General features: G+C 52.5%; 1 protein-coding gene and 1 non-coding gene across 2 annotated transcripts; one reads left to right on the top strand and one right to left on the bottom strand.

The window, feature by feature from the left end:
• Positions 1-517: 517 nt before the first annotated feature.
• TRNAK-UUU (transfer RNA lysine (anticodon UUU)) lies at positions 518-590 on the bottom strand. The gene has a single exon. It is a non-coding gene; the product is annotated as a tRNA-Lys (tRNA).
• Positions 591-1,751: 1,161 nt separating this feature from the next.
• On the top strand, positions 1,752-21,840 carry ALOXE3 (arachidonate lipoxygenase 3). The gene is given in 19 exon segments (XM_004266878.3): positions 1,752-1,909; positions 2,516-2,728; positions 3,798-3,875; positions 4,419-4,434; positions 4,436-4,542; positions 4,844-4,969; positions 7,524-7,627; positions 8,164-8,286; positions 8,289-8,335; positions 9,060-9,221; positions 9,327-9,530; positions 9,624-9,673; positions 9,675-9,704; positions 10,120-10,293; positions 10,849-10,970; positions 15,570-15,670; positions 16,243-16,413; positions 20,925-21,075; positions 21,078-21,840. Coding segments are annotated over 19 exon segments (2,166 nt in total). The 5' UTR covers positions 1,752-1,766; the 3' UTR covers positions 21,122-21,840.
• The last annotated feature ends 3,419 nt before the right edge of the window (positions 21,841-25,259 follow it).

Here is a 25,259-nt window from a genome sequence, read left to right as displayed (position 1 = left end):
ACATACTTTGCCATTCATAGAAGACAAAAAAGAGTTGTCGGATTTGGGTGGATACCGCTATCGAACACCTGAAATATAAATTTAAATGTGCTGTAAGTAGAAAATACACACTGTAATTAGTACAAAAAAATGGTTAAAATTTCATTAATAATTTAAAAATATTGATTACATGATAAAATAAGATTTAGGATATAATGGGTTAAGTAAAATGTTATTAAAATTAATTTCAAAAAAATTTCACCTATTTCTTTGTACTCTTTTTAATGTGTGGCTCCTAGAAAATTTAAATTCGCATGTATGGCTCGCATATGCACTGCTCTAAAACATCTCCGCTCTCCCTCCACTGTCATTCGTTCTGCCTTCTGAAAAATACCCTGACGCACTTAATACCATTTCCTCTTAACACCAGGCAGCAATATTTGCGTTACTCTTTTCCTCTGTTATGTTTGAATGAATACAATTATTTACTCAAAAATATTCTAAAGATTTTCATGTACCGGTGGAGAAAAAGGGCAGACGCCCGAACAGGGACTTGAACCCTGGACCCTCAGATTAAAAGTCTGATGCTCTACCGACTGAGCTATCCGGGCTCTGCTACAGAAGCGCTTCTACTTCCTATAAGAGATTCGCATTTACGAAAATGCTGAGGATAAGCGGTATCCTATGCACGCGCGCAGGAGACTACAGAACGCACCTCGAAGAAGCCGGTGAAGCTAATGGCGGATGATTGCGCTTTATCGGACCCCCTCCGTACAGCGGCCGCACCTGTTAGGACGCTGGGGGCTGGTGCGCCGCGGAGGCTAGGTGGGTGCGGTGTCGGTATCGGCAGCACGGGGGCGCTGCCGGCCGCGGGCTTCCCTCGAGGAGAGGTTTCCTCCCAGTCCGGATGACCGAGACCCCAGGCACCCCACGCACTTGGGCTCTCCCGCCTACCGCCCCAAGGCCAAGGGCGGCCCGGAGCGGAAAGAAGGCCACATGGGGCCTTCAGATGCTGTGCGCCCGGAGACCACTTCGGTCCCCAGACCGGCCCTATTCCAAGCGAGAGACTGAGATCGGGCGTGCCAAGGACCGGGGACACAAGAGGGCCGGGCTTGGGGGTGGTGGTGCCGAGTTTAGGAGGTGACAGGAGGGCTGTTTCTGACCCCTATGCAGTGTGCAGAGATGCGTGTCCGACTCGCGTGTGGCTGTAGTCACGTGTGATTTACGGCTCACTTGTGTATAGTGATTCACATGGATGATTCACAAGTAGGAATGCGGGTGCCCTGTGGCCAGTTCTGGCTGAGAGAGAGGATGAAAGAGTCTTGGGGGAAGTTGGGGAGTGGGTGGACAAGGGCCCCAGGGCATCAGTCGGCCCCTGACCAGGAGCAGATCAGTGTCCCAGTCATACAGGCGTCACCTAATCCCTGTCTCCCTCTCGGCATCTGGTCCCTCCCTTCCCAGTGGGACCCGGGCTCCTGACAATCATCTGGGTGAACCCGGTCCTGCCAGTCAGAGGGACCGGCTGTGCCAGATGCAAACAAACAACTATTAGGGCGAAAGGCTGTGGGCGGGAAGAGGGAGCCCTCAGCTAGCAGCAACAGAGAGCTTCTGGAGACAGCAAGCCAGCGAGTGAGCCCTAGAGCATCCCAGAGACAGCTGGACTTTTCCTCAAAGGCCTATCCTGACCCCCAGGCTCTGAAACAGCGGCTCAGCAGCCCAGCCCTGCCTGGCCTGCGGCTCACCTCCTCCAGGCCGGCTGCCAGGGGCATCCTTCCTTCCCTCCCATCATGGCCGTGTACCGCGTGTGTGTGGGCACTGCTCCCTACCTGATGGCCGGCACACCGGACAACATTTTTGTCACACTGGTGGGCACATGTGGTGAGAGCCCCAAGCGGCGGCTGGATCGCGTGGGCAGTGGCTTTGCCCCTGGAGAGAGGGAGGAGCCACCCCGAGGGGCAGAGCAGACAGGGGACCCTGAAGGAGGAGAGGGTCTTTCCTCCAGAGCTCATCAAATCCTGCAGAACTCAGGATGCCGGTCCTGACCTCGTCACTACCCCTATTCTGGTCCTGTCTTTTCTGGGGATGATAAACCCTATCCAGGCAGGGCTGTGGAGAAGGAGTCCTGGGCAGTGGCTCCGGAGAATTCCACTGGCTTCCTAGCTCCTCCTCCAGTAACTGAAGGTGGGCTTTGGGGAAGGCGCTTGCCCTCTTTGAGCCTGGGTTTCCTCTTCTCTGGAAGGGGTCCACCTGCCTCTGCCAGGCCCCAGGATTGTTTGCTGCTGGCCTACATAAGGTGAGGGCTCCAGGGAGGCTAGGGAGATCCAGAATCCACTCTGCTCACACAGGACTCCTGCAGCGCCGTGGCTGCTACTGCCTGGATGAAGGATGCCTTTTTCTAATTCATGCAAAGGCACCACATGGGTTACGGTCAGCTCGGGTTTATATGTCAGACTAGGTGTCGGTGTAGTCGCACTTTTCAAGGTGCAAGGATGACGTTGGCAGTTCCTTGCCTCTCAACTGCTTGCTCTCTTGCCCCCCAGGTGCAGAAGTACAAGGTACGCTGCTCAGAGGAGCTGGGTGAGCTCTTGCTGCTGCGGCTCCACAAGGAGCGCTACGCTTTCTTCCCCAAGGACTCCTGGTACTGCAGCCGTATCTGCATCACTACCCCTGGTGGTACTCTTTGCCACTTTCCCTGCTATCAGTGGATTGAGGGCTACTGCACCACAGAGCTTCGACAAGGAACAGGTGGGCCAGAGGCAGGGGCTGGCCTGGGCTGCAGAAGACATCTGCTGGGATCAGGGGGAGCTCTCACAAGAGCCCAGGGTGTAGGGAATAGGGCTGGAATTAGGGTAACTGGAACTCAGGGCTCCCAAGTAGGTGCTTTCTGAAAATATAAGCCTCTAACGCCCTGAAATGCAGGGGCTTTCTGGGCAGTATTTACCCACCACCCCCCAGACACACAGAGACTAGGCACACACACACTTACATACACTCACACCACTCAGAAACACACACACAAACACACAGATATGTGTGCTCACCACTGACACCCTCTGCCCTTCCCCAGAGCCAATTCCTCTGAGAGGAAGTAACCTGCAAGCTGAGTTACTGAATTTCAACAGGGGGAGAAGCCCTGAATGTTTAGAGAATTTAGCTGGAGAGGCCCTGGCCACTACCACTGGCTTTTCTGGTATGGATGAAGTCCCTGTGAGGGGCTGTTCAGATTCTTTCTTGAATTTGGGGGATGTTTCAAGGTTGCTGGGCTGAAGGTCCTTCAGCCCCTGGACCCCCATATCTCCTGAGCAGCTCTCTCATCTGCAGAGGCAAGACTAAGGCGAGTCCGAGCGTGGAGATGAGTCTTAGGCATGAGAGATGATGTTCTAGGTCAAGGTGAAGCGAGTGAACATCACCCTTGCTAGTACTGTGAGTTACTCATAGACTTCACTCTGAACCCCCATCTGTCATCACAGCACATCCACCCATCACTTCACAAAATATACTCGCTCATCAGTCCTTTGTCAAGTGCATATTATATGCACGGTGCCAGGCACCATGCTGGATGCTAGGAATACACAAAATGAATACGACGTGTCTTCTGCCCCCAAGGAGCCAAACATGCAAACAACTAGGAAGATTGTTCTAATCTGGGGGTGAGGTTGTCCTGAATCCCTTCTACTGATGAATGCACAAAGAATGTGGGACATCCGTGTCACTGAGGGATTGGGTTCAAGGGTTGGGGGGTTCAGGACAGGCATGCTAGAGGAGGTGTCATTTGACAAGAGACTTACCAATGAGTAATTTTCATTCCTCACGGCAAGAACTATTTGTCAGGACTCCCTTCCCCTCCTTCTGGATCACAGGAAATGGGAACTCCAGGCCCGACAGGAATGCTACCGGTGAGGGTGGCCTAATTTGACTTCTTTGCTATCTTAATCTGACCTCATCCTTAATCAGACTGGTACTAACTCTAAACGCAATTCCAACTTTGGCGGCCCAGCTCTGATCACGACCCTCATCTAAACCTAACCTTAATCTAATATTGACCCTGAGCCCAGACCCAAAATGCCAGTACCGACAATTGTCCCAACAACATCAATGAACCCACACTCAACCCCAGCTGTCCTAATGTGACCCAGATACCAGACATGACCCTAGGATTGACCAACTTCAGCCCATCCTCAGCCTCACCCCCAAACCAGCCATGATCTTGATCTCAACACAAACCCAGCTCTAAACCAGTGTGGACATTCATGTCATCCTCAAATGCTACCCTGATCTGAAGCTTAGTGCCTTCAGGAAAAAAAAAAAAAACTTTAATTCTTTGTCATCTACCCAGAAAATGGGTGGTTTCTGGGAGTTTTAAAGTCATGTCTTTAAAAGCTAAGGTTCCTGTTTACCCTAAGCTTCACTTGCCACCTCTGACCTCTTTCCCCTGGAAGCTGGAAAGTCTACGCCCGCCCCTGGCTTCCCGGGCATTGTAGACGTCAGCAGCTTTGAGGAGGTGGAGTCAGATAAGAAATTTGCTTTGATCAAGAGGGTGCCTTGTGCAGACCAGGGCGACAGGTGAGGGTGAACTGAGATTTGGGGAAGAAGCTGGAGGGGAGTGAAGGGTCTGTTGTGAGGACTGGGTGGGCGGCCTGGAAAGCAGGATCGGTGACAAACGCAGTTTAATTCAAGTGTCTGGAGAAGAATGGGTGGGGATGGTCCCTGGGGTCTGGCAGAGAGGAGGGGAGAGGGCAGGGGAGGAGCCTGGAGTGAGGGGAGGCCTGGGGATTCTGGGGGAGGAGAGAGGAGAGGAATTAAGGGGAGTGGGCTGCAGGTCCCTCTGACTGGTTTCTGTCCTTCTGCTCCCTCCACTCCCCAGCAGTGGGAATAGGTACCTGCCTGGCTTTCCCATGAAAACTGACATCCCGTCCTTGCTGTCCATGGAACCCAATATTCGCTACTCGGCCACCAAGACAACCTCGCTGCTCTTCAACGCCATCCCTGCGTGAGGCTACTGCCCTCTCCGCACTCCTGCTCACTCTTCCTTCAGCCTCTGTCCCTTTGATGCACATCCATGTCTCTGCCCCCAGTCTCCCCTCTCCCTGTCTCCAGTCTCCCCTCTCCCTGTCCCACCACCCCGTCTCCGCTCTCTCTTTAAGCAACTCCATTCTCTAGCTCCCCATCACCACCTCTTTGCTCTTAATTATCCCTTCTCTTTCCATTCCTCAAATCAATAGAATTAATTGAGCACCTACTCAGAGCAGAGCATGGTCCCAGGCACTGTTGGTGGGACCGTGTTGAGTAGGACCAGAGAGGCCCAGCCCTTAAGATTTAAGGAGGTGGTCAGGCCACCTCAGGTTCAATTTCCAGACCAAAACTTTCTAGCTTTATGACCTTGATTTTCACTTAGCCTCTAAACCATTTTCTCATTTGTAAAATGAAAATAATATTCATATCTACCTCATAGGTGTGGGGGAGACTTTAATGAGCTAACATCCAGCACAAAATAATCTCTCAATAGAGGTTACTGAGTAGTATTAGGATAGAGTTTTGGCCAGGAGGAACTCACAGTCTCCCTCGGGAGACGTGCAGCACAGTTAATCAGCAATCGGAGGGGTCACAAGCAGCTCAAGTCTGAGGTTGTGAGTGTGATGTGGCTGGAGGGGGTACAGCTGACATCTAGAGCATAGAGGAGGCGGGTCAGCAGGGCTCAGGAGGTGGTTGCTGGGGAGACACGTGGGATTGAAGCTTTGGGCGGGGGGCGGGGGGGGGGAGGATCAGTGAGGGGAGAGCGGGTGGGCTCCGGGCAGACCCAGGTCAGTATGGCAGGAGGAGTGCAGGGCTCGGCCATCTGCGCAGGGGCTGCATTAGGAGGCCCAGAGGAGGCCAGGGCGAGGAGCCGGAGCCTCGTGTTCTGGGCTTTGGTGCCAGAACGGTTCTTCTGGAGAAGCACTAGTGGGAGGGGATGCAGAGGTGAGGCGGAGTGTGGAGCTTGAGTGTGTCCACAGTGGACTGGGGTGCACAGGCAGACACGGGGGCTCAGGCTTCAGGACAAGGACCCGCTGAGAGGCCCTGGCAGGGCTAAGGGACCAGGGGAGCATCCCGGAAGGTAGAGTCACCTGAGTTGGTCCCCGGATGGATATGCGGGTCTAGGCAAGGGAGGGCCCAGGAGACCACGTGGACAGCCTGTGTGAGGCTCAGAGAAGGGCCCATGGGAAGAGGAGCTGGCGTTTGGCAGCCATGTGGTCATTTACAGAGGGGAGGGAGTCACTGGGCTTTAGTGTGAGGTGACTGCAGGGTGTCCTGAAGGACATGTGTGGCAGGCCTTGGAAAAGGAAGGCCTGTTCTTTCTTCTCTCTTGCCTCCTCAGCCTCTGCTTTAATGACCAAGCTCCCATCCAGTTTTTCCCATCCCCAGGTCCTGAGTGGGCAGGCGCTCAGCAAAGACCCATGGAAGGAGGAGTGAGCAGCTTAACGAGCACGTAGGAAGCTGCCCCTGGGCTTGTCAGGTTACTAAGGCCCCTGCGCCCTCTCCAGGTGCCCACACTCTTCATGGCACATCAGCATCCTTCCACAGCCTACCTTACTGACCAACTGCCATAACCTCCTAACCTATGTTCCATTCCCTTCCACTTGACTTGGCCTAGCTAGTGAGCAATTATTACGAACTGGGTATGTCAGGCATACACAGCCCAGTCCTGGCCCTAAGGAGCCCACAGTATACTAGGAGCTGATTTGAGTACACTGTAGGATAATAAAGGGAGTGATGTACTTAAGGGTTTACGATGGAACGAAGGAAGTCATGGGTACTTTGTGAAAGACACACACAAGGCGTGTGTTTGGGGGGCCATCAGGCCATGCTTCATGAAGGACTTTGCATCTAAGATGCACACAGAAGAATAGATAGGTTTGATACTAGGTGGAGATGTAGCAGAAGGTTTTCTAGAAGAGGCACAGCTTGAACAAAGCCCTGGACAGGGGAGAAAGCTGACTTCATTTCAAGCATTTTTTTCTGATTATAAAATAGGACATGCTCATTGTAAAATAATTAAAACAGTACCGACATCCACAAAGTGAAAAGTGCCGGCCCGCAGGTTGGCAAGTCCACTTTTACCGGTTCAGTGTACAAAGTACATCTCTGGCTATGTTTAGCAAGAAGGCTGTGACTGGATTGGTTAGTACAAAGGGTGGGAGAAAAAGCTAGAAAGGTTGTAGAAATCAGCTGGTGGGGAGCTTCCTAGGCAGCCTGAGCAGTTGGGGCTTTGTCATGTGGGTGGAGGGGGACCAGGGAAGGTCTGTGACAAGCTGAGAGCGTGGAGAAAGCAGGACGAAACACCAACGAGGAGACTTGTCTGCACCCTGCACGCCACCTTTGCACACACATGTGGAGTCACCCCTACAAAGCCGCAAGTAGCCTCTAGACTTTTCTCCCATGTGGACTGTTAGGTACCTCTTCTCTGGGCGCTGACCTCGTCAGATCCCTCCAGGCCTCTAGGCTGGGGGCACAGTGCAGTTGGCAGCCCCTAGCCCCCCTGCCCACCCCCACTTCCCCTCCCACAGGTCCCTGGGCATGAAGGTTCTGGGTCTGCTGGACCATAAGGGCTCCTGGAAGAAGCTGGAAGACATCCGGAATATCATGTGTTGCCACAAGACCTTCACCTCAGGTGTGCAGAGCCAGGCAGAGATGTCCATCCTCCACCCTACCCCATACTCAGACCCCTCCGCCCCATCCTGGGAAAGGGCCTTCTTCTGGCCCTCTCAGGGGGACGCTGGATACCAGAGGGAGGGGCTCCTGGCTTCACTGGTGGCAATCTCCCAGATTCCCCTCAGGAACCAATCTCTCCTCCCTCTGGGAGGGGACAAGAATAAGTGAGTGGGGACAGAGAGAGGATCACGGGTCACTTAGGAGTCCTGATCCTGATCAGATGCACTTGCCTCTCTTCCCCTACCCCTGCCACCAAGAGTTCTGGGCTTTGGGGCCAGACTTTGGTTCAAATTCCTGCTCTGCCACCCAACTGAGCAAGTCACTCTACCTCTTGGAATTTCGGTGTCCAGTGTTAAACTGAAGATATAATTATACCTACTCTCATAGGATTGTTGGAAGGAAAGGCTAAACCACGGTGATGAGCAAAGGGCTGGGTTGAGCATGATCTAGTGAAGCAGTTTCCAGCTCAACTGGCCCCCCTCTGTTGTCCCCTAGAGTACGTCACTGAGCACTGATGTGAAGACCACTTCTTCGGATACCAGTACCTGAACGGTGTCAATCCTGTCATGCTCCACTGCCTCTCCAGCTTGCCCAGCAAGCTGCCTGTCGCCAATGACATGTGGCCCCCTCGCTGGGACCAGGCACCTGCCCGCAGACAGAGCTAGAGGTGGATGAGCTGTCAGTAGGGAGAAGGGATGGGTATGGAGGGTAAGGGTGGGATGGCTGCATCCAGCCTGCAGGCCTCATGCCCCAGCCCTGCGCCGTTAAGTAGAGCAGATATGGGTGAGAGCCAGATGGGGCTCAGGCTTGAGGCATGAGATGGGGCCTGCTGAAGTGGTATGAATGGGCATGACAGCCTGGAGGAGGAGGCCCTGTCCCTGTTCTGGGGCCTCCAAGATCCCAGGTGCTGAGGCCTGAAGAAGGCTGTTTTAGTACAGGCCAAAGGCAGCACCACTAGAGGAGCAAGAATGATCCTTGAGAACTAGAAACTCCGAGGGTGTGGGAGGAGATGACGGCCCAGTCAAGCCCTCAGGCATCCTCCAGGAGGCTGGAGATGGGGTTGGTGGATTCCCCTCGTGTGTTGATTTTGCTGATACTGGATACAATGAAGTCATCTGACTTGAGAGAATAGGAAGGACCAGGTATGGGGAAAGGGGGAGAGGATGCCGGCTTGTCCAAGCTGCTGGGAAGCCAGGTGAGAGGCTGCACAACGAAGGACTCAGCTGGACCTCATTCCGGACATTTTGGGAAGGGTGGGGTACCCAACACTAGCCTTTAGTGCAGGCACCAATAATTACTGAGACCCAGGCTGGAGTGGGAGCGGCCAGAGAACGGAGGGAAGCAGAGCGCGGGTGGGGAGAGCACTCTAAGGCTCCGTGCAACCTCCCCAGAGGGGGCACATCTTCCTAGCGGACTACTGGATCCCGGCAGAGGTCCCCATCCACTGCATAAACCCCATCCACTGCATAAACGGCCGCCCGCAGTACGCAGCCTCCCCACTCTGCCTGTTGTGGCTCAACCCCCAGGGGACGCTGGTGCCCTTGGCCATCCAGGTGAGCCTGGGGCCGGGCTCTGGGGGGTTGCGTGGGGGGGGCGCGGGGCCTCAAGGGGCACACTAGCAGTCTAGAGCCTCAGCCCCTTATTATTCCTGGACGCAGCTCAGCCAGACCTCCGGGCCAGGCAGCCCCATTTTTCTGCCCACTGACTCCGACTGGGACTGGCTGCTGGCCAAGACGTGGGTGCACAACTCGGAGTTCCTGGTGCACGAGAACAACACGCACTTTTTGTGCACGCATTTGCTGTGCGAGGCCTTCGCCGTGGCCACGCTGCGTCAGCTACCGCGCTGCCACCCCATCTACAAGGTCTGGGTGACCCCCGGGCGGGGCCAGAGGGAGCGGGGCCGGGGCGGCCTTCTCCCCTGACCTTCGGCTCCTGTGATCTCAACCCGCTCGCAGCTCCTGCTTCCGCACACTCGCTACACGCTGCAGGTGAACACCGTCGCACGCCACACTGCTCAAACCAGAGGGCCTTGTGGACAACATGCGGCCTCCCGGCTCCCCGCCCGCCCCTTCCAAGGGGCTCCTTCCCGAGGGCACCTTGCCCCGCCCACAAACCCTGTCTCCCTCCCTTCGATCCCACCCACCGGCCCCACCTCCTCGGGCTCGGGTTCCAAAGGCTCCTAGAGTTGGACGAGGCACCCCGGCCTGAGCCCCGGCCTGCCCGGCCTTCAGTTATTCTTCTAGTTCCCACGTACCTAAGGATTACCGCCTACGCACGTAGTTAAGGCCGCAACCAGCGCAGCCCATGTCGTGCTCTCATGGGTGTTTGATCCTTCGTCTTGGACTGCTCGATTAACTAAAAAATGCCCCCTGCTGAGTAACTAGACCAATCTCATCCCCAGGCACTGGGGTGGGGCATGGGCCGGTCCGGGAGCCCAGCTGTGTTCTGTCCTCAGGTCACGTCCATCGGGAGGCAAGTCCTCCTCTACCTCATGAGCACCGATCTGGCCCACTTTACCTACACCGATTTCTGCGTTCCAGACAGCCTGCGGGCCCGCGGCATCCTGGATACCCCCAACTACCATCACCGAGACGACGGCCTGAAGGTCTGGGCGGCCATTGAGAGGTGTGGGCCCGGGACCTGCAGCCAATCTGGCCCAGGGGCAGGGTGGACCCGTGTGCTCATGCAGGCTGGGGCGCTTGATGCTGGGGGTTTCAGGTGTCCTCAGGCCCAGCGTGGGGCACCTCAAGGGTGAGAGTTGCGGTTGGGGTTCCTTATGAAATGGCAGGTAGCCATGGGCTGAGGAGGGAATGGGCTGTGTGTGAATAAGCAGAGGACCGGAAGGACGGGCCGTCCAGAGGAGTCAGGGCAGCAGCAACAGCTAGGTGTGGGCTGGGGCCTTTAGGTGGGCAGGTCTTCCCTTCTCCTGGGTGCTGAGTGGCGAGGGGACACAGCATGTCAGGCTCTCCTCGGTGGCCTCTCTGGAGTGGGGGTGAGACTTGAGGCAAGCCTGGGCACTGGGGTTCCAACTGAATCTGGGGGTCCCCACTGAACCCCCATGGACTCTCAGTGGACTCTGGGCAGCTGGCTCTCCCTGGCCTGAGCAGCACTGGGCCTTGGTTTTCAGGTGAGGCCTGAGCCCAAGGTCACTGCCGTAGCAGGGACATCTCTTTCCTACAGTTTTGTCTCAGAAATCATGGCCTACTATTACCCCAGTGATGCATCTGTGCAGCAGGATTTGGAGCTGCAGGCCTGGGTTGGAGAGATCTCTGCTCAGGAGTTCCTGGGCCAGGAAAGCTCAGGTATCCCCTCCCCATCCTCCAAACCCACCGTCCCCCTTGGCCCTACCATGACCCAGTTCTTATTCATTGACAAGCCTTGGAAGTACATGCTGTTGTTAGCCCCACCAAACAGATAAGGAACAGGCACAGAAGGCTGCACAGGTAGTAAGTGGCAGAGGCAGAGCCAGCGCCCAACATCTCCAAAGCCCTTGCTTTCAGCCACTACATGGTGCCTGTCTGGTCCCTGCTGGACCTTTACCACCCATTCACCTCCGCTTGCTGAGGTCTGAGGATGAGTCACATCATGTGGTAGGAGCCATCTCCAGCTGCAAGCACTAAGGACTCTGGACTCCTCTCTCATACCCTCTTACGCCCGTCCTGCCGGGTGGCCCCGCCAGCCACCAACCTCTCTCACTTTTGGCTTCATGGAGTAGCTTGGTACTGCTGTTGCCTGATTCCTCCTTATTTACACCTGTCACTGGCCCCTAACTCTCCCCTCTCTTCTGACACTGCCAGAGTGGCCTCTGAGACCCACCAACACCAGTGGCCCCCTCTCAGGCCTCCTTTGCTTAGTCCTCCCTTCCTTAAAGTCTTCCCTTTGCTCCACGGAGGACGTGTCCTTCAGAACCTCCCACTTCTTTCAGGCCTTCTGCCGCCTCCCCATCCCAGCCCTGGCTGGAGGGTGGAAGACTGTCACTGCCTGGGATGTCTTCTCTTGGCAGGGATGTGACTTTTAGCTGACTTAGCACTTTTGATGGCCACCCAGAGGAATTCCCATCGGGGGAGACCCAGGAAGGAGGCGTGGTCTCAGGTCACCAGGAAATAGAATGAACAGCTGGTGTAGCCCTACCTGTAATGGGCTCCAAAGGTTTTTTTGTGTTTTTTGTTTTGGCCACTCTGTGCAGCCTGTGGGGATCTTAGCTCCCCGACCAGGGATTAAACCTGCACTCCCTGCATTGGAAGAATGGAGTCTTAACCACTGGACCATCAGGGAAGTCCCGGCTGTTTTTTTTTTTTTTTAAACAAAATTTTGAACATACAGAAAAGTATAGGCTATGATGTAATGAACACCCATTACCCACCACCTAGACACAGTTCCTAACATCTTGCCATATTTGATTAAGCTGTTGCTTTTGCTTATTGCTGAAGTCTTTTAAGGTAAATTACACACATTTCATATTTTACCCCTAACTGCTATGCATCTCAAAAAAAACCCCAAACAAACCCACGATGCCGCTTTTCTACACAACCGCAATGCTGCCATCATATTTAACAAAACTGATAATAATCTCCAACATCACCCTCTTACCAGTCCATATTCAAATTTCCTCACTTGTCCCATTCGCCCTCAGCTGATCCTGCTGATTCTGGAGCCAGTCAAGGACCACATGACACCTTTGTTTGTTTTGACTCTAAAGCCTCTCTCACTTTAGCACAGGTCCCTCCACCCTTTCTGAAATCACATGACATCTCACAAGGGCTACTGAAAAGCTAGGACTAGTTGTTCTGCAGAATGTCTCACCTTCCAAATTTATCTAATTGCTTCCTCATGATGTCATTCCTCTACCCCCTGTGTTTTTTGTCAACCGGAAGCAATACCTAAAGGTTAAATGTTTTGGGCAAGAGTATTTCTCCAGTGATGCTGTGTTCTCTGCATTGCATCATATTGGGAGGCATGTGACGTCAGGCTGTCTCACTATGAGTGATGCCAAGTGTGACTTCTGGGTTAAGGTGGTGATAGCCAGGTCTCTTTTGGATCTTTTAAAGGGCAGCCCCTCCCTGTGCTTTGCACCCCTGCTATTAATCAGGGGCGTCCTGATCCTGACTGCTTCTCCTCCAGGGACAGCTATTTTTCTCTTTGGGGTTATCTGTTTCCTATTCAAGACCCAGAGCGGGATCACCTCTCTGATCTTTCTTTATTCAACTTGTCTCTGATTTAATACATCAGGACATCCTTCAGATAGACAAACATCTCTTCCAAACAGCCCAAAGTAATTCTAGACCCATGTTTTAAGGTAAAACACATTCATTCATTAACCTCAGTCAGCATGCCTCTTGCTTCCATATTTCAAAGGGAAAAAACAAACAATATGCACTACAGAAAAATTCCCGTAGACGGTCTATCTTTGCTTTTTTATTCTATCCACCACGAACAGAACATTCAGAAAATTCCCACACACTCCCAGGCAGACAGACACCTGGTCCTTCCTCCAAGCCTCTCTGCTCTGTTGCATCAGCCTCTTTCCTGTCATCCTGACTCCAAACCCTGGAGCCATCTTGACTCATGTTCCCCGATGTCCTCCTCTCTCCCTACATCCAGTAGGGTGGCTAATCCTATTGTCCCCATCATTTTCTACTGTCACCGTCCGAGTCCCAGTCCTCTCACTACTCGTGCGTTGTGGCAGCCGCCTCTCAACCCGTCCCACCCCTCCCAGCCTCTCGCTGCTCGCCTGCCAATTCAATTACCGGGGCCACTGCCCCAGTAATCCTCTGAAACACTGCCCAGAAACTACCCTGCCTGGCACACTGCTGCAGCCTCACCTCCAATTAAGTCTCCTCCTTTTCCCTCACGTTGTTTATGCCTCCGTGCCTTCCCACTCTGGCTTCCTACCCTCTCACGCTTTCACTTCATTCAACCAGTAAAATTTATTAAGTACTGTTAATATTTATTAAGTACTGTTCGAGGTGCTGGGGTTCAGCAGTGAATATGACAGACAAAAATCCTGGCCTTCATGAAGCTTAACATTCTTGTGGGGAGATACAGATAATAAACTAGCAAATATGTCAGGTGGTTATGAATACTAAGGAGAACAAAAGAGCATCAGGGGATATAGTGGGTCGAGGTAGGGGGGATTATTTCAGGTAGGTGGTCAGGGAAGGCCTCTCTGAGGAGGTGATTTTTTTAAAAAATAAATTTATTTATTTATTTATTTTTGGCTGTGTTGGTTCTTTGTTACTGCTCACAGGCTTTCTCTAGTTGCAGAGAGCACGGGGCTCTAGGTGTGTGGGCTTCAGTAGTTGTGGCACGTGGGCTCAGTAGTTGTGGCTCGCAGACTCTAGAGCACAGGCTCAGTAGTTGTGGTGTATGGGCTTACTTGCTCTGCAGCATATGGGATCTTCCCCAACCAAGGCTCGAACCCATGTTCCCTGCATTGGCAGGCGGATTCTTACCCACTGCGCCACCAGGGAAGTCTCTGAGGAGGTGATGTTTGACAGAGATGTGAAGGAAGGGAGAGAGCTAGTTCTGTGGATAACTGGGGCAAGAGTGTACAGGCAGAGATAGAGTCAGTGCAAAGGCCCTGAGGTGGGAGTGTGCTGGTGGGTTTGAGGAATCAGAAGACCCATGTGGCTGAGTAGAGTCAGAGGGAGAAAAGTAGGGAAGGAAATTAAGTTGGAGAAGGAATGAGAGCCAGATCAAGTAGGGCCATGGCGAGGCAAGTGAGGTGGGAAGCCCTTAGTGGGCTTTAGCTAGGGGTGACCTAATTGGATTTATGATTCTAAAGGATCACTCACTCCAGCTGTCACGTGAAGAACAGGCTATCAGGGGCAAAGGCGGAAGCAGTCAGATTCATCCAGGAGCGAGATGCTGGAGACAGGGTGGTATGGAGACTGGAGGTGATGGGACGAGATTGGTTTCTGCAAGAATTTGCTGACTTGTGCGGTATGAGATAAAGAGAGGAGCCAGCGCATGGATTTTGGCGGGAGCAACTGGACAGAGAGCACGGAAGTGGGACCACTGGTGGGGGAGGGGGAGATGGGTTTGGGGAGCATGCGGGGTAGGGAGTTAGGCTTGGCAGGTGTCAAGTCTGAGATGCCTCATAGACACTCAGGCAGAGGGATCAGGTAGTAGCTGACACCCACTGCTGAGTCCAGAGTTCAGGGGCCAGGAGGAGGAGAGATGTGAATTTGGGAATCCGCAGCCAGTGGGAGGTGCTTCAAGCCACAGTCTTGAATGAGACCACTAAGGTACAGAGAAAAAAGGACCAGGGGCTGAGCTTGAAAATGCCTTCCTCTGTCTTCTTCTCTCCATTCAAAGCTCACCCATTCTTCTACCCAGGGAGGCCCTTTTCTTCCTCCAGGAAAGTCACCCCTAACCATGCCAGCCCCAGTGCCGAGCCTGCCCTGCCTGCCCTCTCCTCAAAGAGCCAAGCCCTGGCCTTAAAGCTTCCCTCTGCTTCTACCACTGCAAGCTTATAAGTAGCACCCTCTCTGGCCATCTGTCTCTGCCACTAAACCCAGCAGTGGAGGATCTGCTCCTGAGTGCTCAGACAAATCGTGGTGAGCTGGGGAGAATTAAGTCATTAAGCACTAATATGGGCGGCAGAAAGAAGTGCCTTGGTGTTCAAGGAGGGGCAGCTTGGCTGTCACGCTGAATCCACTGGGCTCTTCGGTTGTGAGCTCTGCCAACTGGGCATTTTCTGGTCCCGTCCCAGTACCCCCTTCAGAGACCACACCTTGGTGAAGACCATCCCTAACCTCAGCCCAACCCTAATCCTTGTCTAAAGACAGTGGTGGCCACATGTTCAGTACGCACGGCTCACTCTCTGCCTGCAGTGAACCCCAGCCCTGGGGAATCAGGTCCCCTCCAACTGCACCCTCTTCCCTTCCTCCCACACGCAGGCTTCCCATGCAGGCTGTGCACCCCGGGAGAGCTGGTGAAGCTCCTCACTGCAGTCATTTTCAACTGCTCCGCCCAGCACGCCGCCGTCAACAGTGGGCAGGTGAGGCTGCGGAGGGCGGGCCTGGGGGGCACTGGGTCACGCGACATTAGGCCCAGCAATGGACATGAGGCCAGAGTTCGGGTTGAGAGCATGGGAGGGTCGGAGCTGTGATGGGTTTATGAATAGGGCTGGGCACTGGGGCTGGATGATGACTGGAGTGGAGCTGGGTCCAAGCTTGTAATGGTGACTCGAGTTGGGTTGTGGAGGGAGTGGAACTTAGGGGCTCCTGTCTCGGATGGGCTGCGGCCAAGTGGAGTAGCAGCCTGCTCTGTGTGTGGGGCCAATGCAAGACCCGTTTCTCGGGTGACCTCTACTCTGGGTCCTCCTCCCTCCTAGGTGACTCACTCCACCCAGTCCTGGAACATTGGGTGGGGAGTGACAAGGGGTGACCCAGGCTCCTGTCACCCTTCTGGAACTTTCAACCTTATACCCCTCCCTCTCTTCCCTCTCCATGACCCCCTTATTTCCCAACTGCAAAATCTGGGGTGGCACGTGCAGGAACAGGGATGTTGAGGAGGGAGAGGGTCCTCTTCCTCTGGCCAACCAACTCCACTGGGGTGGGGTCTCCACAGCATGACTTTGGGGCCTGGATGCCCAGTGCCCCATAATCCATGAGGCAGCCCCCACCGCAGACCAAGGGGACCACCACCCTGAAAAGTTACCTAGACACCCTCCCGGAAGTGAACACCCCCTGTAGCAACATTCTCCTCTTCTGGTTGGCCAGCCAAGAGCCCAAGGATCAGGTGTGTTGGGGGGTGTCTAGGGGTGGGGGGAGTCTGCAGGGCCTGGGCAGTGGAGGTGGTGGCAGCTCTCCCAGGGAGTTTGGGAGCCGATAGCTGGCATTTATGCTCACTGCTGAGCTGCCTTGGGTTCTTCAGTTTCTTCAGGAAATGACAGTTGGTCCCCAAAGACATACACCGAAGCAAATACCAGTTTAGTGGCCAGGGCACAACTTCCATCTAATTCACCAGTTTACCAATCTATCCACCTATCCGTCCATCTGTCTATCCAACCACTTACTCGTCCGTCAACCACTCATCCATTCACCCAGATATCCAGCGCACATCTGCTGGATCCCTCCCATGTGTCAACGCACTGCTGGGCGCCAGGCTCATAAAGCTGGGTGAGAACGTCCTGCCTTCAAGAATCCTGTGGCCAGGTTGAGGAGACACACAGGAAAATGGAAAAGGGCACCACCGGCTTGTAGGAATTATTCATGAACTCCTCCACTCAATCAGGACTTCCTGAGAACCTGCAATGTGCCAGACACTGGTGGGCAGTTATGAACCTTGATGTCATAAGCTTACAGTCTAGTGACAGAGGTGAGAATGGGGCCCCATGGAACCTGACCTAGTCTGGGCGAACCTGGGACAGCTTCTTGGAGGAAGTGACATCTCAGATGAAACCTCTGGGACAGGGAGGGGTTTGGCAGACAAAAGAGGGGCAGGGTTAGTTTCTAGGCAGAGGGAAGGACTCTACCAAGTGAAGCCAAGTGAAGGTGAGAGTCTGTCGGTGGGTTTGCAGGACCATAAACGGCTCAGTGTGGGTGCGGTATTTGTTCACAGGACAGAGGGGAACCATTGAAGAGTTTAAGCCTGGGGGTGACGTGGCTGAATTTGTGTTTTAGCGAGGGTGCTTCTGTGGCTGTGCGGATGGATGGGAGCGGCAATTCTGGAGGCAGGAAGGACGGCAAGGAGGCTGTGAGTTAGGCTGGGCCAGGGGAGCAGCCCTTTAATCACCAATTACTATCACCTCCATTTACACACCACGTTACCAGTCATGTCTCTGCCCTCCAGGTCGTGTCCCCAAGCTTTCTGACATTACGTGATATCCTCATCTCTCCCGCTTGCCTCCATTTGGCACAGAGGGTTTATCTCTCTAACAAGTTTTAACTTATCATCTCATGCCCAGGAATGCAGGAACTTGTCCCTGGAGGCTGCTTCTCTCTGGTCCCACCTCCCAAGGATCGGGAGACACCCATTTCTGTCGTTATAAAGGAAAAGCTCTCTCTGCTTTTTGTCTACTCACAGAACACTCTGTGGGTACTCTCGATACTCTCAACTCGATTCTTCCAGCCAGAAAATGTGTGTGAGTGCTTCCCACCACCCCAAGCAGTTCTCCGAAACCAGCTGGGTGTCCCATGACTTAACTCGGTTCTGACACTGTCCACCTGGAGATAGTGTCAGATCCCACAGGTCAAGGGCTCAGTCCCACAAGACTGCTCCTCCACTCCACCACCCTCACCCCCTTCAGGTGCCAATTGCAAGTCCAGCTTGTCATCTGAGCTTCTGACCAACCAGCTATAAGAGGTTTCTATGACCCCCTCCTCAGTTTTGATCATTTGCCAGAACAGCTCACAGAACTCAAGCCAAGTTTACTGACTAGATGACAGGCTTATGCTAAAAGGATACAACTCAGGAACAGCCCGATGGAGGAGCTCCACAGAGCGCGGTACTGGGGAAGGGGCGCGGAGCTCCCCTGCCCTCTCTGGGTCCACCACCCTCCCAGCACCTCCACGTGTGCAGCAACCTGAAAGCTCTCCAAACTTGTACGTGAGGGATTTTTATGGAGGCAGCCTTACCTAGGCATGATTGATTAAATTATTGGCCATTGGGGATTCATTCAACCTTCAGTCCCTCTCCTCTCCCCTGAGGCTGCAGGGGTGAAACAAAGTTCTCACCCTCTAATCACAAGGTTGATTCTCCCGGCAACCGGCCACCCCAGGGGCTTTCCAGAAGTCACCTCATTAACATAAGCTCCGGTGGGGTTGAAAAGGGCTTATTATGAATAACAAAAGACACCTTTAACATTCCATCACTTAATGAATTATAAGGGTTTTAAGAGCTCTGTGCTAGGCACGGGAAGAAGACCAAATATACATTTCTTATTATAAATCACAATGTCACAGTACAGAGAGAAGAGTATACAAGACGATGAGAGTGGAGAGTTCCCTTTCTCATTAAGCCAGTGGGAAGTTCAACCCAGAAAGTTCTAACAACAACAACAATAATAATAGCACCTATCACTTTCTGAGGATCTACCATGCCTCCGTCATTAAATCAGGTATCTTGTGTACACTATTTCAAAATACAAAATAAATAAGTAGCTATATTTAAAATGCTTAAGACAGTGACCGGCATATAAGCGTTCCATAAATGGCAGCTCCATTTTACAGGGGAGAAAACTGAGATTCAAAGGCACGAAGCAGTTTGTCCAAGGTCACAGCTAGTAAGTAGGCTTTGAACCCAGTCTATCATATTTCTGTGTTCTGCTTTATCAGTAGTGACACTATAGTTTTGGAAATTAGATGTCAATCTGGTAAGTAAGACATAAAGCTGATTCTTTGAAAAGACCGATAAAGAAACCAGAAACAATTCAAATCAAGAAAAAAAAACCCCATAAATGTACAACATCAGGAATGTAAAAGGCATATAGCCACATATTCGAGAAGACTGAAAAAATTTAAAAAAAATTAAAAAGGAGAGGAAAATACTTAGTTTTATGCAAATAAATTTGGAAACCTAAATGAAATAAGTGATTTTTTTAAGAAAACCTAAAAAACAAAAGAACCAGAAGAGGTGAAAACCATACATAAATGAAAAAGGTTGTGAAAGATCTGATCCCTCTCCTTGTAAATGGACATTCTATTAAACCTTCAAAGAACAAATAATTCCTAAATCATTCAAACTGCTTGAAAGTGCAGAAAAAAGTAGAAGCTTCCCAAATCATTTTACTGGGAACCCTGATACCAGCACCTGGCAAAGGCAGTGCTCCTGAGAAGTGAGTCTCAGGTAGAGGGTTCTAGTCCCAGATCCACATTTCCCACCTATGTGACCTTGGATATGTAATTGGGCTCTCTAAGCCTCAGTTTCTTTATCTGTAAAGTGGGAATGATAAGAGTACCTGTCTTATAGAATTGTTGTGCCGTTGTGATGGTCCATGTAAAGCCCTTGCAACATCACCTGTAATTAAGAAAATAAAATTACAAACTCATTCCACTTAGCTACAACAATCTTAAAAATATATCAGTAGTCCGTGAAGGCCAACAGTAAATAGTAAAACAATAATACATCATGATGAAATCTAGTTTAATTTAGGAATGAAAGGTTGGTTCAACCTTATGCAACCTAACAATACACTTCCTTTCATCAATAAAGAAACACCATATAATCATCTCAATATATGCTGAAAAAACGTTTGATAAATGAGAACAGCCATTACTAATAAAAACTCAGTATAAGATGAAACTCCTGGGACTTCCCTGGTGGTCCAGTGGTTAGGACTTTGCCTTCCACTGCAGGGGGTGCGGGTTCGATCCCTGGTAGGGGAGCTGGGATCCCACATGCCTCGCTGCCAAAAAAAAACCCAAAAGCGTAAAGTAGAAGCAATATTGTACCAAATTCAATGGAGACTTTGAAAATGGTCCATATCAAAAAAAAAAAAAATCTTAAAAAAGATGAAACTCCCTTATGGAGTTTTGATAAAATATATTTCGGAAAACATTGTCCTCATGGTGAAACCATAGAGGTCGTTAAAGTCAGGGACAAGAAAACAAGGCTGTGATTTAACAGTGTTTTGGGAGGCTTCACTGGCGCAATAAAACAAGACAAAGAATATTTTAAGCAACAGGATTGTTGGCAACAGTTGTATTGTATGAGCAGTGTGTGCTGGTTCGGAGACTGGCCCCAGGAACCGTGATGGCGAACTGGTTGTGCATTGCGGTCAAGCCCAGAGGGGCAGTTCTGCTCCGCCACAGGATGGCACTGACTGAAGTTCACTGCGCTGTTTCTTGCCTGGGATTGGCTACGCTGTAAAGCACGAGTGTATGGTGATGCTGCTCATGCTGGCAACATTGGTTGACTGGGAGATGCCTCAGACCTGGTTGTCTTCAGGGGTTTCCATCTGTGAAACTGTGAGGTAACAGGTGTATCCTTGGGCATAATTGCTCGGGCGTGTTTACGTTTGATTTCAGGTGTGTTCTGAATGTGGTTGTATTTAGTTCATAGAGCAGTGGCCCAGGGACAGGAAGGGACCTTTTTAGGGCCCCGTGGGCTGCGGGTGTCCAGGCTGCTCTGCGCAGGTCGCTGGAGTGGTGGTTTGGAGGTTTGAAGGGTTTGCGTTGACAGTAGCCGTGGCTGCGTCACGCCCGCCTTTACATGCCACTTTGACTGTATTTGCTGGCAAATGTGGTCCTTCATTATTCTCCATCCCGTCCTGAACATCATCCTGACCCCGCACCTGATTTTTCTCCCAGCGGCCCCTGGACACCTACCCGGACGAGCACTTCACCGAGGAAAGGCCTCTCCGGCGCACCGCCATCTTCCAGAGCACCGCCATCTTCCAGAGCCGCCTGGCTCAGATCTCGCGAGACATCCGGGAGCGGAGCGGGGGCCTGGAGCTGCCCTATACTACCTGGACCCTCCCCTCATCGAGAACAGCGTCTCCATTTAACCCCTTCCTCCTACCATCCGGAAAGCCCAAGCGTGAGGAGGCCCAGCTTCTCAGGGTCCTCAGGGCTCTCCCGTCTTCCCTGTTCTCGGTCAGCGTGAACTTTCTCAGCACGTGGGGACCTTTTCCACCCACGGTGGCTCTAGCATCACATGAACTGGGCCCTGAGCTGCCAGTACAGCGGTGTCCAGGGTGAGAAACCGCTGGCTGAAGTCAAATGCACAACAGGCCCTTCAAAAGGAGGGAACCCCAACACCCCTTGCCCTACTTTGGGCAGGCTCCTGTGAAAGCCTAGCCTACTCCCGCCTTCTGTGAAAACTCTTCCTCCTCCCGTTGGGCCCAGGTTGGGACTGTGAGGGCGCCTTCGCAGTCCTCCCCATTACAAAACTCCTTCTCCTACTTTGCCTCTTTGTTTCCACTTTCCTCCCATCCTAGGACCAACCCAATGCAACTTCCTTCTTTGGAAGAGCCTGGAAACTGGACAAGGAAGGATGTGTGCCCTGGATCTGTCATGTGGTCCACTTTGACCCCAGCATCTTTAGGGAGAGGGTTACAATTAGAGCCCAGCTTACCTGTACCTCTAGCTGTAGTTCTCAGGGCCAGGCTCCCTGGCTTGTGTGTGTGTGTGTGGAGTCTCTCCCCAGCTCTTTCCTATCCCCACTATCATTCCCCACCATTTTTGTCCTTGAGCCCAGTAAGTTCAATAAAAATCAATATACTTGGCTCCCATTTCATTTTTGTTTTTGTTCCTGTGTGCATGTAGGTGGGTGGGGAACCAAGGGATTAGAGAAAGAAAGAGCAGCAATGAATCCCTGGATCACCTGCTCTGGAGACAGGAAGCCTCCCAGCTCAACCCACCACCTAGCCAGATCCTACATTCCTTCACCTCCCAGAGTGTGTTATCCATCAGAAGGTGAAGGGATATCCAGACTCAAGGGGCCGATACAAAAAAGTGGGTATTTTGCAAAGCCTGAGAATCCAGCTTCTGGGTGTGGGAGTTGTTAGCATTGCCACTGAGATCTGGTTCCTCTTCTGGACACATGGAGGATTCAACCTCTGGCTCTCTTGTGCATGGGTGGAGTCATGGATGAGTTTTAGCCAACAAGCTATGAGCAGAAGTGATGTGGTCATCTCCAGGCTGGAGCATTTAACTGCTGGCATGAGCCCACCAGAGTTCTCTGCTCTCTACCTCTCTGTTCTAGAAGCATGTGATGAGGTGTTGCTTCCATCAGCTTCTGTCTCTGAGGGACTAGAGCAGAGCCCCGTGATGACCTGAGCTGGGCATGGAGCTGAGTGAGAAATGAACTTTTGCTGGGTTAAGCCATTGAGATTTTGAGATTATTTGTTGTTGCAGCATAATCTAGCCCACCCTGACTGAAACAGATGGTAATCTGGGGGGTCTAATGTTCTCCCTTCCAGCCCTGTAGCCCTTAAAAATTGAGATTTGTGCAGCCCTAAAGCCAGTCATCCACATCTTTCTCCACAGCCACCCAACCTTCCCATTTTCCTGCTTCCCTAGACTTCAGATCTAGCCCCCCTTACCTCTTCTGCCTCCTGAGTCAAATTTTGTACCCGACCAAACCCTGGTCACAGTGTCTTTGGGGAGTGGACATGGGGCAGACTTTGGCTCTGCCAAAGATCGGATTTTCACTTCCTGAACATGTGATACTGGGAGAATAGGATCCCCATGGCATTGTGCATGAAGAGGCGTGTTTGGGGATGTCTCACCTGCAGATTCCAACCTAAGAATTTAGCCAAAATCACCAGTTTCTGCTCGCCTTTGAACAAAATCAAGGAATAAGACATACCCAATGGCGCCCCCTTGTGGCTATAATAACTATAGCAGAGGCTGGCTGTGCCATCCCCTTAAACCTGGGCTTTGACTTAGAACAGCAGGACCGGGATACGCTGGAAGGATGTCAGGGCACAGTCAGGCAGCTTGTCTTTCCAAGAGGACGGACACTCCTTGGCCTGCACCAAAGTTAGCATTAGAAGACATGCCTCGTCTGCAAATGTCCCAGAGCCAGAGAGGGTGGAACCAGGGGGGATCACTGGAATCTGTTTCCCCAGAAAGCCAGCTTGGAGGGAGATTTACTGGGGAGACACACCTGGCCACATGTAGGATCCTCCGTGGGCTCTGGAAGCCTCTGGGGACAGGATGTGGAGAGGGGGCCCATGTAAAGCTCCAGCCTTGTCAGACAGGTGGCTTGCACCCTGGTCCCCCTCTGTGCTTTTCCTAAGTCTGGAGGGCAGCTGGTATGGTGTAAAGAGAAGATACCAGCCCTCTTTCCGAGTCCCTCAGCCTCAGTGGCCCAGATTTTTCAGATAAATGGGAGGAACGTGAAGACCGGGAAAGTCCCTTCCAGCACTGATGTTCTGGGGTCTGCTTGCCTCATGGCTCCTGTCTCCGTAGACAGTATGTGGAGGACGCGGCTGTCAATTCCCCTGGCATGACCCCTACTTCAACTGGCTTATGGGGGCAGACAAAAAACACATAAACAAACACATAAACAAATACATCCTTTCAGATGGTTGCAAGTGCAGTCAGGAGATGAAACCAGGTGGTGTGTTAGCATGACCTGGGTGGGGGGGAGCATTAGATGTGGTGATCAGGGAAGGTCACTCTGAGGAGGTGACAGCTGAGTTGAGACTGGGGGGAAATGTGTTACAAACAAGGACAGGGCAAGTGCAAGGGCCCTGAAGGGTGTGCGTTCAAGGCCCCAGTGGCTGCAATAGGTGATCCGGGGTGGACGGAAGCTGAGTCATGCACGATCCTATAGTCCACAGTTGAGTCCTTGGATTTGATTCTAAGGGAAACACGGTTTTAAGCTCTGGCTTACAGTAGGGGAGTGACCCAATCTGATTGTTTTCCCTCTGTCTTGGGGGGCGGGGGTCTCCAGGGGTTGCTCCCCTGCCTTGCAGAGCTCTGGGTGGGGCAAGGTGGGGGTGGGGTGGGTGCCCCAGCAGTGAGGGCTCAGCTTCCTGTGTGGGTGGCTCATTGTGAGCCAACCCAGCGAGCTCACATCCTTCCCTGGGGCCTCTCCTGCTCTCCGGGTCCACCCCTGGTCAAGAAGAACCAGTTCTTCAGCCCAATGAGCACCTACCCAGAGTCACGCATCCACATTTTGGTTGTAACTGGGGAGCGCTCCATCTACATCCTCGTGCCTAATCCCATCCATGTCCCCGGCCACATCCATGTCCCCACCATCCCCATCTCCATCTGTTTCCCTTGGGAACCTAATTTCCACTCCAGACTTGAGCCCTGATCAAACCTGGAGCCACCACTCCTACTTTTTTTGGGACAGAGGGGTTGGCTGGGGGACACCTATTGAGAATGGACTGTGATTTGGAAAATGGCGCCCAAACTCTTCTACACCATCAGCTCCCTCCCCTGTTTCTTCCAAATCCCCTCCCACAATCCCCTCCAGGCTGACTGTGTGCCCCTGCCTCCTTCCCACCCCCACAGAGTGATGCTATTGCTGGATTAGAAGGTTAAGGTTGGGCCTCTCACCCCTGCTCCTCCAGGACCCAGCATCCCAGAGGGGACTGGAGGTGCAGTTTCCCAAACCTCTGAGCCTCAATTCCTCCCTCCACTGGCCCTGCTCCTTACAGAGCCTTAGCAGCCCCCTGGGGGCACAGTCTCAAGAGAAGGGGAGTGGCTAGAAGGCAGGAGGCTGGGTAAATTTTCATCTTAAGATGCAAATTTGAATCATCAAGTTCCTCGCATCACACAAGGGTCATCAGGGTGGCTGAGCAGAGCCCAGGAGGGCAGGCCTGACCGGCCTGACGGCCCGTGAGAGTACTGTGACCAGGCAAATGAGACAGCTCTGCCAGTCACAGAGCATGTGCATGACCTTCATCCCCAGCCTCTTCTCTGTCCTGCCTCCATCCCCTTAAGGCATTCCCCGCCCTCACGTCACTTCCTACCCCTCATCTCATCCTTACTGAATATTCATCCTAATTCCAATCCCATCATTGATTCAGTTCCCAACCCTGATCTTGTCCTCATCACTAACCCGTGTTTCGAGAATCTCCCAGTTACCAGGTACTGTGCCTGGAGGTGGGGAGAAAACCAAACCAAATTACAGACAGTCTAATCTAGTGGAAAAGAAAGATATCCATCCATCTACAGTGCTCTGGG

The sequence above is a fragment of the Orcinus orca genome, chromosome 19 (genome assembly GCF_937001465.1).
Source record: "Orcinus orca chromosome 19, mOrcOrc1.1, whole genome shotgun sequence".
NCBI lineage: Eukaryota > Metazoa > Chordata > Mammalia > Artiodactyla > Delphinidae > Orcinus > Orcinus orca.
The sequence above is the reverse complement of the archived record's forward strand: the minus strand, read 5'-3'. Positions and strand labels throughout refer to the sequence as shown.